This window comes from Corvus hawaiiensis, chromosome 1, assembly GCF_020740725.1.
Source record: "Corvus hawaiiensis isolate bCorHaw1 chromosome 1, bCorHaw1.pri.cur, whole genome shotgun sequence".
In the NCBI taxonomy this organism is placed as follows: domain Eukaryota; kingdom Metazoa; phylum Chordata; class Aves; order Passeriformes; family Corvidae; genus Corvus; species Corvus hawaiiensis.
The window spans coordinates 21,320,273-21,335,691 of NC_063213.1; the positions used below are offsets into that span (position 1 = coordinate 21,320,273).

At 37.6% G+C, this 15,419-nt stretch overlaps 1 protein-coding gene across 2 annotated transcripts in view; it reads left to right on the top strand.

Moving 5' to 3' along the window:
• The window catches only part of CTDP1 (CTD phosphatase subunit 1), a 102,347-nt gene that overhangs the window by 39,576 nt on the left and 47,352 nt on the right, over window positions 1–15,419 (top strand). For both annotated transcript variants that reach the window (XM_048295737.1, XM_048295741.1), the window contains exon 11: window positions 5,735–5,897. In XM_048295737.1, coding sequence (XP_048151694.1) covers window positions 5,735–5,897 — 163 coding nt within the window. The remainder of the gene's footprint in view (window positions 1–5,734; window positions 5,898–15,419) is intronic.

Here is a 15,419-nt window from a genome sequence, read left to right on the forward strand (position 1 = left end):
ATACTGGATTGTTTTTTGTTTATGAAATATACCTGATAGCATTTGGCTCTTGTATATAAAATTTTCCTCTTCACCTAATTCCTTCAAATGGGGCATTAACTTTGTTTTTGAGGAATATCAGAAGTGATGGAAGAGGTGTGTAGCTGACTGAGCATTGTGAAATAAGGCCATATGGCTGAGTGCTTGTTACTAATTCTTAGATCATTAAGTCAAGACAATAATTCAGGAGGAGGAAGAGACAGACTACTTTTTGAAGTACAAAGGTTAGCATCTGGACTTCGTCAAAATTCGTGTAAAGCTGCAAAAACACCCCTTGTCTCGTTAGGATGCGTAAAATATCTAGAATTCATCCCCAATTATCTAAATAAAAGATCTGACTTTCTGGAAGGCTTGTTGATTCCAGTGGTAAAGAAGTATCCAGTTAAAGTCAAAGCTTTTCTTTGTGAAGTGTGATCAGCATTCCCTTGTACAATGTGATCAGAGTATAGCAGTTATTACAAAGCAATTCAGTTTTTAAAAAATGTAAATCACACCTAAAAATGCACACAGTTTTCTACCTTTCTTCTTCCTTCCCTGCCACTTCAGCAGTGTTATCACTTGTAAAGATTTAGGATAGTAGTGTAGCTTATTATGTTTCCACTCTATCTTCATGTTGTTAAATATTTCAACCTGTTTTTTTTCAGTTATTATCTGTTTGTAGCCTTTTTCTTATTTCAGCTTTCCTGTTGCTGTCAACACAGGTTTTTTGAGTTTCTCTTGTTCGTGAAGATGTCCTGTTTTCAGTTCCTTCTTAACTGTGTCTTTTAAAGTCTGTTTTAGTTTACTGTGACGTGGTAAATGAGCGTTAGAAACTTTATATAATCAAGGCACAGCGTGTATCTAGAGAGGAGCTGAAAAGCTTTTGGGTTTTTTGGTCAGTTACTGTGGAAAGGAATTTTTCTAGAAATAAAGCTGGGAAAGTTGTACCTATATGTAATTGTCACAACATTTGTAAGATGCTTCAGTGTGATGGGTTATGTTGATATTAATGCATCGTTGGATGCTTTCAAAAGAATAGGTTTTAATGGTTTCCCTACCTTTGTCAACAACTTGATGAAGAGTTTGTCCACACCTAAGCCTATTTTTCCTAAATGCTGAGGTGCTTCTTGAGTATCTTATTGAAAAGGAGAGAAATGTACTTTAACTGTCCTCTGAGTTTCATAGAGCTTCAGACAGGTTTTGAGGGTAGAGTGAGGCTGTGTCTCCTTTCTACTCCTTTTATTTCACTTCAGTGGTTTTTTTTGTGACTGTCAGTGCTCAGAATTGAGATGTTTTCATCTAAAACTGTGAATGCAATTACTCCGTGCTGCAACTTCACCCCACAACTAAGCAGCTGTAAGAAAAGAGATGAGCATAAGGTCTTACGCTGAGAAAAATTGTTTTCATTCTCATTTCCTGTTGATTTGGTTCTAGCAGTGAAGTTGGTGACCTGTAAGTGCTAATCTCTTAATTGGGGCACATTTCTATTCCCCAGAGCAGTTCTACCTTCTTCTGTTGAGATCCTGAGGAGTGTTTTGGCAAAGTCTAAGAGAAAAGCAAGGCAATGTTTAAATACCACAGTGCAGGCAGAGCAGGAAGGCTGTGAACAAGTAACAAAAAGCCAAATAGAAACAGCTTTGCTATGTCTTCTTGAATGAAGAAAAGCTGAGGCAGTAGTGTATGCTTTGTCTTAATGCATACATCAGTGATAACTTTTTTATAAAGCTTCACATCCACTTTAAAATTTGATATAATACTTGTCTTAAGAGAAAACTACATTAGTGCAGCAGTTTACTGGTAGAGGACAATGTATTTTGTGTCCTGACAGACTTAATGTGCTCCCTTGTTCACATTCTACAGAAAGAGGGGAATATTTGTAACTAAACCATTGAATTTAAGCAGAGTCAAAGTTGTTGGCACTCACAGCTGCTTCTGTTGTGGGTGGGTGTAGTCGAAGCCTCCAATAATCCTCTTTGATAGTTTCTCAAATCTTCATCTGATTCTGCATTTCAGATAGTGGGAAACAGAATTGGACTGCTGTGAGTGGAAGCCCTTGGGGACGTGGTAGCTGCACATGGCATAGCAATGGTTCTTGGTCTCTTAGTCTAAGAATAGGTGTCCTTGTGCTTGAGAGAACCTCTTCCTTGCAGGGCTGGTAATTGCAAAGGGCTTCAAGTTATCTGAATACCATTTCATAAGAACTGTTTCAGTTCTCACTGTGTTGGATTTCAACATTTTTGGTTTATTTCTGGGATTCAACTTGAAACATAGTTTAAAATAGGATATAATTAATTTAAATATGTACATGCAATTTGCAGTGAAACTGTCACCAGTGAATTACAGATGGTTCAGTTAATGTAGTCAGCATTTCAAGTGACAGGTCTTGCTATTGTGCTCAGCTCTGAGACTTGAGTAGCTTCTTTTTTGTCATGGCTGTTGCAGCCCAAGTGGAAGGGTGACAAAAAGTTTGCAGCTGTAGTAGAAGGGAAGGGAATGCAATGCTGCTCAGGGGCTGCTGGTGGCCAGCAGCTCTTCTCTGTCTGAGAACAGGAGGGATTCCTCTCTAAAAATAACCTGCTTTTCAGAGCTTTGACATGCCTTATGTATCTCAACAATTTGCATTTCATACAGAAGCAATATTCTACAAACATTGCAGTAAACACTAAAGTTGTAACGGGTCATGAGATGTGTAATGTAGTGTTGTTCAAACTAATGCAAAAGCTAATGACAGCTTGGACTAGAATAAAGAAAAAAGTTATACTGCAAGTTACATTTTAGTGAACACTAGTAATACACTAACAGATGAGGCAAGGCTTAAAATATGGGTGTCATTTACATGTGAGAAGTTAAAAGTGGCACCCTGGTTTAAAATAATGCTAAGATGCACCGAATGCTTGGTTTGAAGAGGTGTGTCAAGATGTTGGTGGCTGAAGCCATACTTGCAGATTTGAATAAATTACTTTAACTTACAACCTTTCCTACTTAATGTTATCAATCTTGTTATGATAGCAAAAATATGAAGTGCCAAATTGAACATGTGACTGAAATTTTAGTATTTTTAACACTTTCATGATGATAATGTTATTTTAGCTTTTACCCTGATGTTGTATCAAGGAAAGTGCTTGTTACCTGCACAAATGGTGAATCCACTCTGCACATATATGTCCTTGTGCATGTAAGACTGGCAAGCACCAACCAACCTCTGCAGGGTTGAATATGGTGTTATTTTTTAAGAAGTACTCATGAATCTCATTTGATTAGAAATAAATGCAAATTCCTGCCTTTTTATGTCTTTAATTTTTATTGAACTTTACAAGCAGCTGAAAATGTAAAAGCCTAAAAAATATTTTTAACAAAATAAAAATGTCTTACAAACCTTAAAGACTTTGTTTCACATTGCTTTTGGAATGTTTCATGGGAAGGCCCAGTGTTTCTTATCTAGTAGCAGTGGGAAAATACTGGGAAAAGCAGAAGCCTTTAGAAGCTATTAATACAGTTATTTTACAGTTAATATTTGTATGTAATGTAGTCAAGTATGATCTCACACTCTCTTGTGCAAAAGGAGACGTTCTCGTCAACCATATGATAATGTGTTCTTTAAAAATATGCTTGATTTATTTCTAGTCTTAAGAAAATCTGCTTGGCTGCCCTGCTACATATAACTTCTCTGTAATTCTTGGAATGGTCAAGATTGTCATATTTTTAATAGAGTTGTGTCTATTAAAGTTGTATGTGATGTCTATGGCTTCTTTTTTGCCATTCTCTGTTTTGCTAAGAATGTAAATGGCATCACTGCTTTTCCTGCCTAGGTTACCTATTAAAAAGGCATGGAAATCATAATTTAAAAGAACTTTTTGGAGAATAGAGTGGAATTCTGTATTATTTTCATCATCTATCTATGAAAATTACTGTTTGAGAGAATTTAATAGCAAAAGAAAATAGTGTGGTCTTTTAAATAGAAAATGTAGTAGAGGGGAGAAAAAATCACCCAACCCAAAAACTTAGCAGTGGTGAGAAACTCTAGCAAAAAAATAGTTTGATTAGTTCATTTCCACAGCATCCAAATTGTTTTAGCTTCACAAGAAATTCCGCTATACAGAAATAAGAGACCACAAAGGGGCATGTGTCTGCTGTGCTGCTGAGTTGTGCTGTGCTGATGGGGGTCTTCTGCAGCAGATAGTGCAGGTCTGGGTAGCATGGCAATGCCTTGGCTCTTTTCCTTCACTGCCTCCCATTCAAAAGAAGAATGCAAATTTCCTGCACATATCAATGGGATCTGAGAAGAGAAGTGTGTATTTGGGAAATACGAGCTCTCAAAATGAGCAAAATTGACAGGTTTGTATGGCTTTCTGATTTCATACATTCTGGAATTTTAAGTACTGAGGTAAAAAAACCCTTGATATTTAGATAACCTTCTTAAGAAGTTATCAAGGTCACAAAAGGAGAAACAATTTTGTAGGACCTTACCTATGACTGACTGGATTTGCATAAGTTATTAGTGGCGTTTTTTTGTGGGGGACTCTTGGTCTAAAGCTGTTTCTTGTAAATCCCGGCTTGATGAAAATTAGCCATTCTGCATAGAAACTCTGCTGAGCAGAGACTACACTGTACCCTTTTTCAGTCACGGTCACCCTCAGAAACAGGTTGATGGTCTCTCACCTAGTAGATGCAGCTTGAAACTGCTTGTGATTTCAAATACAGTCACTTTTATACCTGGTTGTGGTAGTCATTCTCCAAATGCAGTCTTATGGTAACATAAATAATTTGTGACTCATGAGCTTTATGACTTTTGAACTGGATTCTGGGTGGTGCTAGGCCGCTATAATTTGTTCCAGGAGGCTAAGTACTAAGACCAGTACTTGTAGCTAATCTGTATTGTATAGTAATTTTAGCTTCTACAAGTCTTTAGTACTTAAGTAATAGTCACAGAAAAATTTACCCAAGGAAGGTAGAAGTCTCCTGCTGTTGTTCTACGTGTAGTCTATCTTTTTATTACTATCATAAAGCAATTCCCATGAAGCTATGATTATTTTATCATTTTAATGAATAATTTGATAATCTTTTTTGTACCTGCATGTTTGAATTAAGTACAGCAATTAACAATGTGATAGAATACAGTCTAAAAGAAAAAGCTGTCATATTTCAATAGACTAGCCTAAAAGAAATATTGCCTGGTTTGCATCTTGTCCAGGCTTAGCTTGTGGGAAATGTCTAAAGGTTGACACTGCAGAAGTGCACTTTCTACATGCAGAACTCTTGTCTGTAAGGTTAAGAAATAGAAGGGTATGCTTAGAGACTCAAAATTAAAAGCCTAGCATAGATCAGGAAAAATGCATTAGAACGTAGGCATTGCTTTCAGAATGATAAATGTGTCAAGTGATGGAGAAACTCCACTTGTGCAGGAACATTAATGTGTTTTAAAAGCAACACTTCTACAACTACTGAAGCTCCTGGCAACAAGAAAGGTTTGATGGTTACTTAAAAGAACAGTGCAAAGGCAAGAGAGTGAGTTCCTTGTCAAAGGTAGAATAAAAACTTAAGCTGTCAGACTGAAAATAAAAGCATTAATCGGGAGACTTGACCAACCTGTTGATGAACACAGAGTTTTATTAAGCGAAGTCGTAGGTATGGGGCACTCATAAATTGTTTATAGGGTTTTATTTGTAGCTCTGAATCAAGTAAATATTTCTTATGTGAGACCCCTGAATTTTTTCAGAGTTGTTCAGCCACATCAACAGCAGATGTTTGAAGAAGACCTACCAGTAAGTGAAAATGAAGAGCAGCCTGGTCCATCTAAGAGGAAACGCCAGCCAAGTATGTCTGAAACAATGCCCCTGTACACTCTATGTAAAGAGGATTTAGAGAGTATGGATAAAGAGGTGAGCATAACTGATTCTGACAGATTTCTAACATAAGTTTTAACTTCTGTTAAATTATGCATGTGTATGAACTGACCTTGTATGCCACTACAGTAACTTCAAATAAAAGCCCCAGCAGACAAAAGTATGGTTCAGGCTAAAATGGAGTTCTGTTCTGCAAAGCAGAACAGGTATGTAAGTAGACCTTTAAAGTAGAAATATAGGCTGTTCACGTTTAACGTGTTATCGGAGTTGCTCTGTGGATAGCTTTGCCACGTGTCACTTCAGAGAAGTTTTGCTCTGGGGTTTTTTTACAGTAAATCTCAAAATAATCTGGACAAAAGTCAGTGGTGGGATGGGAGAAGAGAGGTCTGCAGATGTAAAAGGCACAGGCTGTATGGAAGATCAGGGAGACAGACTAGAGCATAGAGCCTCATTATCCATAGACATGTAATTGCAGTGTTGTTAAGTCATAACTATAATTGTTTTACAGATGAAGGGAACTTTCTGTTGCAGAGAGAACTGCACATCTTTCATGCAAAAGCACATTATTGCAATTCATTGTGAACCTCTAGCTGCTCACTTTTTGTTTATAGTTCTATGCGCTTTTCTCAAATGAGCCACCAGCTTACATAATATTAAATGATACATAGAAGAAAATTACCTATCACTGCACCATGTTTTCATGAATTTATCCTCTGTGACTTCACTATAAAATCTATTGACCCTGGAGCTTGAATGCATCTTCAAGCTTACATAGTTCACTGCGGTGGGGACAGGAACATATAACTTGCCATGTTCTTGTGATTAAACTCATTCCAAGGTTCTAGCTGTAACAGGCTTTGAGTTATCTTCAGGAAATGTAATAAAAGTGTGAGAAAGGAACTGCATCTTTCACCAACAAAAGAAAGATTTTATATATACAGTACAGGGTAAATTCGAGATGGGCTTTTGAAAGAACTTTAAACTGGTATTCTAGGGAAATGTCCGATAACTTTCAACTGCTGTGATGACCTCCTTTGAATTTCAGGTGACTTCAAGCTTTTAACTTTACCTGGTAGCTCTTGGAGTTGACAACTTTTGATTTCTTTTGCTTTTTGTTCTGAAGTGTTTTGCCCATTTGATCTCAAACTTTACCAGAAATAGTATTTCTTCTTGTCATGATACCAGTCCCTGAATCCATCTGTGCCTTCCATCTGTATCATCAGTGATACTTAAAGACAATTGGTATTATGGGTCGCCTTTCTGATTTTATGTACTAACATTTTTTCTAATCGTGGCTTTTGAAAAATATTAATGAATTGTTGATGCAATGTGTGCACTGAGTCAAAATGAAGTGTGCATGTTATTCAGACTCACTGCATAAAGTATTTATTGTTCTGTTTTTAAAGATACTGTTTGGAAACCTTCTAAAAAGTCTGAATCTTTTGGCACCATTCATTTAGTGATTGATCGCTCTCTGCTGCTACATTTATGACTAAAGAAATTAAAGCTTTTCTACTTCTCCTGCAAATATAAACATCTTAATTTACAGTTATTTGTTTTTAAATTATGCTTTTGCTGAAGCAGCATATTGTGCTTGGAAACTAGACTATGTGAACTTCAGAACAAATGAAGCCCAAATTCCAGTGACTCTTTTTTTTTTTTCATAGTTGACTTAGCTTTGGTTCCAGGAGTATGATTTGAGGTTACAGTTGCTGCCAAAAGTTTTCCCTTCCACCAGTCTCTGTTCCTTGGGCAGCTGAACCAGTAGGGGGGGTATGTTTGGGGCTTGTTTGGTGCAGAAGCAGGGTGGGATTTTCTTGGTATTTTAGCTTCCCCATGTGATTTTATCAAGGATCAAATACTAGGGTTGAGACATGGAGGAAGGGTGCACACAGGATATATGTCAGGGAGGTTGAACTGGATGTGGTAGTCCTAGCAGGTCATTGTCTCCTGGGAGCTGACTGTAAAAGAGAGGCAAGGAAAACTTGGGACTGCTAGCATCACCTTAGTAAAGGTGTTGTGTTCATGTAGAAGAAATGTAACACAAATAATAAAGCAGGATTTTATGGCCTTATATGGGAGTACACTTAGGAAACAGAGATGATGTGTGATAACATACTCTATAAAATATAAAAGTTTCGTGGAGTGTACACAAGAGAGTCTGCTGTCAGGAACATTATCAAATAAAGTGAAAATAAGCTTGATAAGCCTTGCTTGTTGGGACTCAGTTCATTTTGGTCACACTGTGACTGGTTTAACTTCCAGAGAAAGGTGTTTGCCCCCACCTCATTCTTTATCAAAACATGTTAAAGGGTAAGAACCTTTCTGGAATCAGATTGTCACTAAGATATGTGAAATTTCTACTTTTGCTTCATTGGTATCCGTTCAAGTGGCTATGGCAGGCACAAGAACTACAGCTGACTGCAGGCTGCCTGGGCAGAGCAAGGGAGTCTGTTCCGGTCACAGCAGTGACTTCTTGCTCCACAACTTGGGTGCTCATACTGAGGCTGTTTGAGTTAGGAGTATGTGTTCCAAGGAGAGGAAAAGCAAGTTCCAGCGGGGCTTTGCTGCAGTGTAAGCCATGCCAGGCTCAACTGCTGTGTCCCTGTCCCAAGCCACTGTTGGTAATCATAGGACCCTATGCCAAGCCAGCTCAGGGAGCTGGTTGGGACAGAAAAGATCCATTTCCAGGTTAATCTTCATCATTTCCAGCTTCCTGAAATAACCCACCATTGCTGCTGCATGAGTGCTAGTGCCAGGAGCAGGCAGAAGATGGGTAGAGCTGGGAATGAGAGTGAAGGCAGCACTGCATTTAACGCTTCAAAACTGCTTTAAATCCTCAGTATTTCTACCGAATTCTCTCACAAAATCAGGTAAGATCAAAAGGAGTCTTTTAGCTTTAGGCACTGGGATTTTTTTTCAATGAAATTAAATAGGAAATGCAAGCATTCATATATACTGTTCCTATGGGTATAAGTAGCAATAAATAACTTGGCAGTTAACATCTAAAGAAAATGTTGCTTTTTCTTTGCAAAAATCTGTGAAAGGCTACACAGCCCCTGGCAATACAGAATTTGCATGTCGTTTATATATGAGAGAGTTTTGTTAGAAGAATCAAAATGAAAGCTGATAAAGATAATTTAATTATGATCTATTCCCAGACTAAATCCCTTTCCTTCCTTAACCTATTTAAAAGTGTGATTGTCACTTGTACTGGTAAAAAAGCTGTAGCTGTTTGACTGTTCCATTGGGAAGAACTACCATGAATAGGCATCTGTATTAAAATTTGATCTTATGTAGAGTTTTATCTTATTTTTTCAGTTGTAGTTGTGCTATGGATACCAAGTAAATCAAAAGAAATGAATAGCATTTTAGCTATTGGGTTGCAGTTTAAGGTCACTTAGCCTTTTGTATCTTTTTCAGTGCCAAAGATCTGGGAAATCCAATGGTAGCTTCCTTTCCCTCTGACGTGGAGGACTGTTAGAATTTTAGAGAAGTGGAAGCACAAGAGTGTTCAATGTAGTAGAATTGCAATTCAAAGGCAATTGCCAGATCAGAGTAAGTGCATAAGGAATGTATCCCTACTTGGGAAATATGCAGCCTCCTGGTGCTGCTGCCTCACAGTTGAGAGAATGTTTTCCCCCTTTTCTGTACTAGTCTGACACAGGTGCTTTCCAACTGATTGTTGCTGTTTGTCTGTGTTACAGAACGGTAAAGGACAGCAGAATTCAACACTGCCGGTCAAATTAGCTTGTTTATAGTCATTTTTACAGGACTGGATAATTTTTTACTTCTAAATAACTGGTTATCTGCTACATAACATGCAAAAGATCATTCCATAAAAATGCTTTTTATATAGAATTTTATCTAGTATGCTGGAATCTTCACTAAAGAAAAATCTTTAAAGAAATGGTTTCCAAACACTTAAATGCAGTTAACAACTAACTAGAAACCTCTTGTCCATAATAGCTGTTCCAGGATGACTTTTGTTTTCTCAAGATCAGTTCTATCACTTTACAGGAAAGTTACCTACTTTTGCTTTCAGTGTCTGTGTTGGAAAGTAACTGTTGCAGAAGCCTGTCCTGTAGGGAGAAGAAACTGGGCTGTCTGCAGCTCTTCTTTTTCCCCATTTCAGCCGGAATGGACTTGTTCACCTGCAGGAGCCTTTGTTACACACTTTGGGATTGACTGTGTGGCACTGTCATCCTTTGTCAGGGCTAGGTGGAAATTCCTGACCTACCAGTCAGTACAATGTTGTGTGGATCTGCTGTAGTTTACTGAGAAAAAACAGAAAGTGGAATCCTGGCTTCAGATGACTCTTACTTGTTTCCAGAAATAAGATCTATTAGCTAAAGCAAGTTGCGCAAAAGAAGGGGATGACATACGAACCACATGAAGACGTACATGTCTTCATAACTGTTTATCTCAGTACAGGATGCCATGTGGCTCTCATTCCCAGAGGTTACTCATGGATCATCTTGTGAGCCTATTTCTTCAGAACTGATTGCTAATTCCTTTTCATTAGGGATCATTTTCTGCTAAATTTGTATTCCTAAATTATATTTGGAGAGAACCTTACGATGGGGATAGTATCATGCACAGTTACTTAGTTAAGTTGACCTAATCCTAAGTGTTGTGTCCTGTGTGTTATAAATAAGCAGTTTTACGTACTAATTGCTTCCTGATGGACCTTGACTTTGCTTTTCTGTAAAATGTATTCTTTCTTTGTGGTACCTGTTGCAGACACAAAAGGTGATTTTTAGCCTTGTGCATTGTGCTAACTTCTTTTAAAAATGAGTCAGCTTTATATAAAGATTCTCCCTTTTTTAAGTGTCCCTTTCATAATTAGGTTGACATTCTTGTGTATAGTAAATTACTTAACCAAGAAGCAAGTAAACAAGGTCAAGAGTTTCCATTCCTCTCTTCCTTTTGGCTACAGATTATTCACATCTGTTCCTTTTAGAGCTGTGGCTGTCAGTACAGTTCCCTTATGTTATTTTTCAGGTGCTTTCTAATTCACCAGTCCATGTAAATAGTAGAAATGCATAGTAAGAATCTAAGATGCTCCCTCATAACATGTCAGTGATAAAGGAAAAAGAAAATACCCTGAGCTGAGCTCAAGATCCTGCTCTCAGTTGCTCATATCTTGGCTGCTGCTACATCCATGGTAACAGTAGAAGGCAGACAGCCATAGGTTCTCATGTGTGTCAGTACTTCCAGGACCAGTCCTCAACAGATCCCAGTATGGGCTTCACTGATGGGAAGGAAGTTCAAAAGAAACTTCCAGTAAGGCAAGAAGATTAAACAAGTTCAGTAAGGCGGGAAGATTTCTGATTGTTTTTCACTACCTCCTCATCCAAGATGGCCTGGAATTACTAACATCCTGGAACAGCTGTGCACACATAGTTTACCAGTTGTATGATGCTTAGGCTTTTGTGTTTGTTACCGTGTTTTGGTCACGGTGTTTGAGAGTAGCATCTGTATCTTGTCAAGTGTCATCATCTCTGCCATCTAAGGTAAAATATTTTCCTAGTTTAAATTCCTCTCAGTTTGGGACTTGGGACAGGGGAAGAGAGGGAGTGAATCTGATACCAGTCCAAGGTCTAGCTTTCCCATCTCTCACTTCAGTGAGTGGAGCTGCAAAGATTCCTACCATCTGGTTGGGATATGTGGTCAGCAGCTGCAAAGTCACCACATTGCAATGGTATGTTCTGTGCACCAGTGCATTTAAGTATACAGATTTTTCTTTAGTGGGAATTGCCTAATGAACTACTTTTGCATCAGCATAGTTCTGTTGATTTAGAATGTATTCTGCACACTCTTTTCCTTTAAGTTGTAATTTATATGCTATATATAAAGACTGAAATTGCAACATTGTGCTCTTACATAAGGCCACTTATGCTCTTACATTTTGTCGCTCTACATTTTGCTTTTATCTAAGCAAATTTATCCCTTAATTTCTGTTTTTTATTTCAAGTTAGTGACTGTACCATGCAGTGAATTAGGAGGGAGTGTTTTTCTCCTTCAAATTGGTGAAAACTATTATCTCAGTAAGTGGTTAGCCTCTTGGTTTGTTAAAAAGTACTAATTTAATGTGGAGGATGTGGTCTCTAGAGCAAATAATAGCTGCCTGGGCTCCCTTGGACAATTAACTTGCGCATTAACAGTTCTTTGAATTTCCACAACTACATTTCGCATACAGATTTTCTTGTTTGACACCTTAGCATGTACTATGTCATAAACTGATCAGATGCTAAATTTGGTTAGCTTCTTATAAATTGTACCTCTTTTTGAAGCTAAAAGAATGAGCGTGTGTGTACACTTGCTGTTATTAGTGATTGTCATTGAGGCACCTTGGTCCTTGTAAGTGATGAGGTCTTGCTTGGCAGTTATTAGACAGCTTTCACTCTAAGTGAACTTGTAAAAACATTTGAAGTAACTATTAGTGAAAGTACACATACTGAGAAGTAGGAAAGGTAAACATGCTGCTCTTCATCAAGACAGTAGGAGACTGTATGAAAAGGATTTGCCAAAGTATCTTGTGATATAAGCAGGCCTGAGGAGACTCAGATTGGGTGGTCTCAGTCCATTGGTGCTTCCTGGTGCTGTTTCCTTACTGACAGCCCTATTGTCACCTTCCTTCACATGGTGACTCTCACATCCCATCTGGCCCCCATGCTCTGGATGGCTTTTTGTTTTCACTGTGGAGTGCTTATTACCAAATGGCTTTACCCAGCAAGACTAAATGTGTTGCTTGCTTTATTTCCGTGGGAGATGAGTTTTCTGGAGAGAAATGGTGAGGGTGCAATGCTAGGAGTCAGGTTGCTGGTTTGTCTTCATGAAGGACTTACTGGGGTGATGGCTGGCTGGTGCACCAAGAAATATAATGTGTTTTTTTTAAAGGACATAGCTTAAAGTGGTTATATAAGAAGGAAAGTATTTTTACTGCTTCTCCCCTATTTTAGGATTTTGACATTCACCCTTCTCTAGTATGGTTAAATAATAGAGAAGTAATTGAGCATTAGTGTATTATAATGTTACAGCAATTATTTCACCTGTATCTCATCTGATTAGTAGAGAAAACTGAGTGAAGTTTTCCAATACTATTTTTAATAGCTTGGCGATGAGAATCAGCAGGATAGAATTAAGATAATGATACAGTGCATTGGAGAGGGGAAAGATGAGCACTTAAAAGAAGCTGGCCATCAGTAGTTTGCTTCTGCCTTTGTTTGTTTTGCTTTGAAGAATTCAGTTTCCTCTGAAAAAATGGAAACTGTTTTAAAAAGCAGCTATGCTTTTCTTGCTTTTCTCTTTTGTTTTTTAGTTACAGAAGACATGAACTTTTTTTTTAACCAGTATTGGTCATGCTTAAATTGTAAATCATCCTGACCAGAAACAGTGACAGTCTGATTGTTACTCGCCTAATAGAAGGAGCACCAAAATACATGTAGTGTAGATAAAGCTAGTGAGATTCAAATGGATTATCAAAATGTGAAACATATATTTTCCTATTTTTTTGGTCTGATATTTCTCTGCAGACCATTAGTTAATGCACTAATTGCATAGAGCTGGTTGTCTGCTCATTTTTGTTTTTTAAGAGGGCATCATGGTTCAAGCTTTTTAGAAGTGTTTGGAAAGAGGCTTTTTTAATGTAATACCATGTTTTACAAGGAGACAACTCATTACCAAAATAGGAAAAGGATTTTTATCAAAGTTGGTATTATCTCAAGTAGACAATCAGTTGTGGATGATTTCTGTTTTTCTGCACAGGTTGCATAGAAAATACTATTTGAGCACGGTTTTTGATGTACTTGGATGCCTTATTTTCATTTTAGAGGGTTTTTTTTGTAATTTGTATGTCATAAGGATATATGGGAAACATACTGTAACCTTTTGGCATTCAGATGACACATGGTATAAATATCTGCATTTTGTAGATAAAAATGGAGACTACCTATATATGTAAGAATTAGTTGGATAGCAGTCATGACAAGTTGTTAATTAAAATAAGATATAAGACTTTTGAGCAAAATGAACATGATCAGTCAAGTTCTTGGCTGGTCAGGCTTTTTAGAAAAAAATAAAAAACATTTCACAGAATCACAAAATAAGCTGAGTGGGAAGGACTCGCAAGGATCATCGAGTCCAACTCCTGGTCCTGTGCAGTGCTATCACAGAGTCACACCATGTGCCCAAGAGCATTGTCCAAATGCTCCTTGAACTCTGTCAGGCTGGAGCTGTGACCACTTCCCTGGGGGAGCCTATTCCAGTGCCCAGCCACCCTCTGGGTGAAAAACCTTTTTCTAGTATCCAACCTAAACCTCCCCTGGTGCAGCTTCAGGCCATTCCCTCTTTTTTATTGAAACTTCACTTATATTGTGCCTAATTATTTTAACAGGTACTTTAATCATAAGTGCAAATATTTGTGCTACAATAGTTGTTAGTAATGGGCTGCAGCAAGTGGACATCAACTAAAGAAGCAGCCATGCTTATTTCAACACTTACTTCTTTTTGAGGAATCTGATAAAACTCAATCAGATTGATAGATTGTCAGTAGAAAAAAAGGGAAATCCAGGCAAAACTTAGTTAGTCCAAGATTGGTCTGATTTACTTGTCAGCAAAGATGCTTCTGCCATCTTACATAGTTTTCATACTTTCCTGATTCAATCAGTAGTTGATTCAGATCCTCTGCCATTCTCCCAAAGGTGTTCACAAAATTGTTTCATTGTAAAGTTGGGTTTTTAGAAAAGTAGCTTCTTTTTCCATGTAGCTGACATTCTGCTAAGCATAGAGTAAAAATTATGCACATAAGGATAAATCCTGAGCTCTGTGATACTGCAGATATGAACAATTTCTGGCCTGTAAACTGTGTCTGATTTTATAGCAAATGTGTTATTCTAATGTTACTCCATGTGAAATGGAAAATAGTTCTATAAAGCTTCCACCTCTGGAATGTATATACAAGGTTTTGGTTATTCTATAGGGGAGAAGGCTTTCCCATACAGTCTGTGGAGGTTTTTCAAAGGACTCTGGTAGTACATTGTCTCTGCATCCTTATCTGGCTGGCTTTAGTAAAGAGAAGCTGAAAGCATTTTTCAGCTGTTTGTTTACTCACCAAAAATGGGGCAAAACCTCTTTAAATAGAGTTCAGTAACCTTATTTTAACATATACGTCTACTTCCATATGCTAAATGAAATGCAGCTAGGCTGTCAACACTAATTGGCCACAGTTAAAAATGAGTTGCCTGAGCCATGTTAAACGATTTGCAAGCTGATCCCTAACATAATTGTGAGCAGCTGCATACAGGGCCTGATTGAGCCTCATCACGAGTCTAACATTTTTTTAAATTTAAATTTGAGCTGTTACTCTCCGTGAGTGATATTTAAAGGTGTCTGCTCAAGTCCCAGTCTAAGTCTGAATTGTTTTTCCATAACTATTTCTTTTGTTTTATCAAGATCTTCTGATACTTGTATTTCAACATACAAAGAAATATAGATATGCAATATAGCATAATGTGTGTTAAGTGCTATGAAGAATCTTTGCAAACATTTGCATAA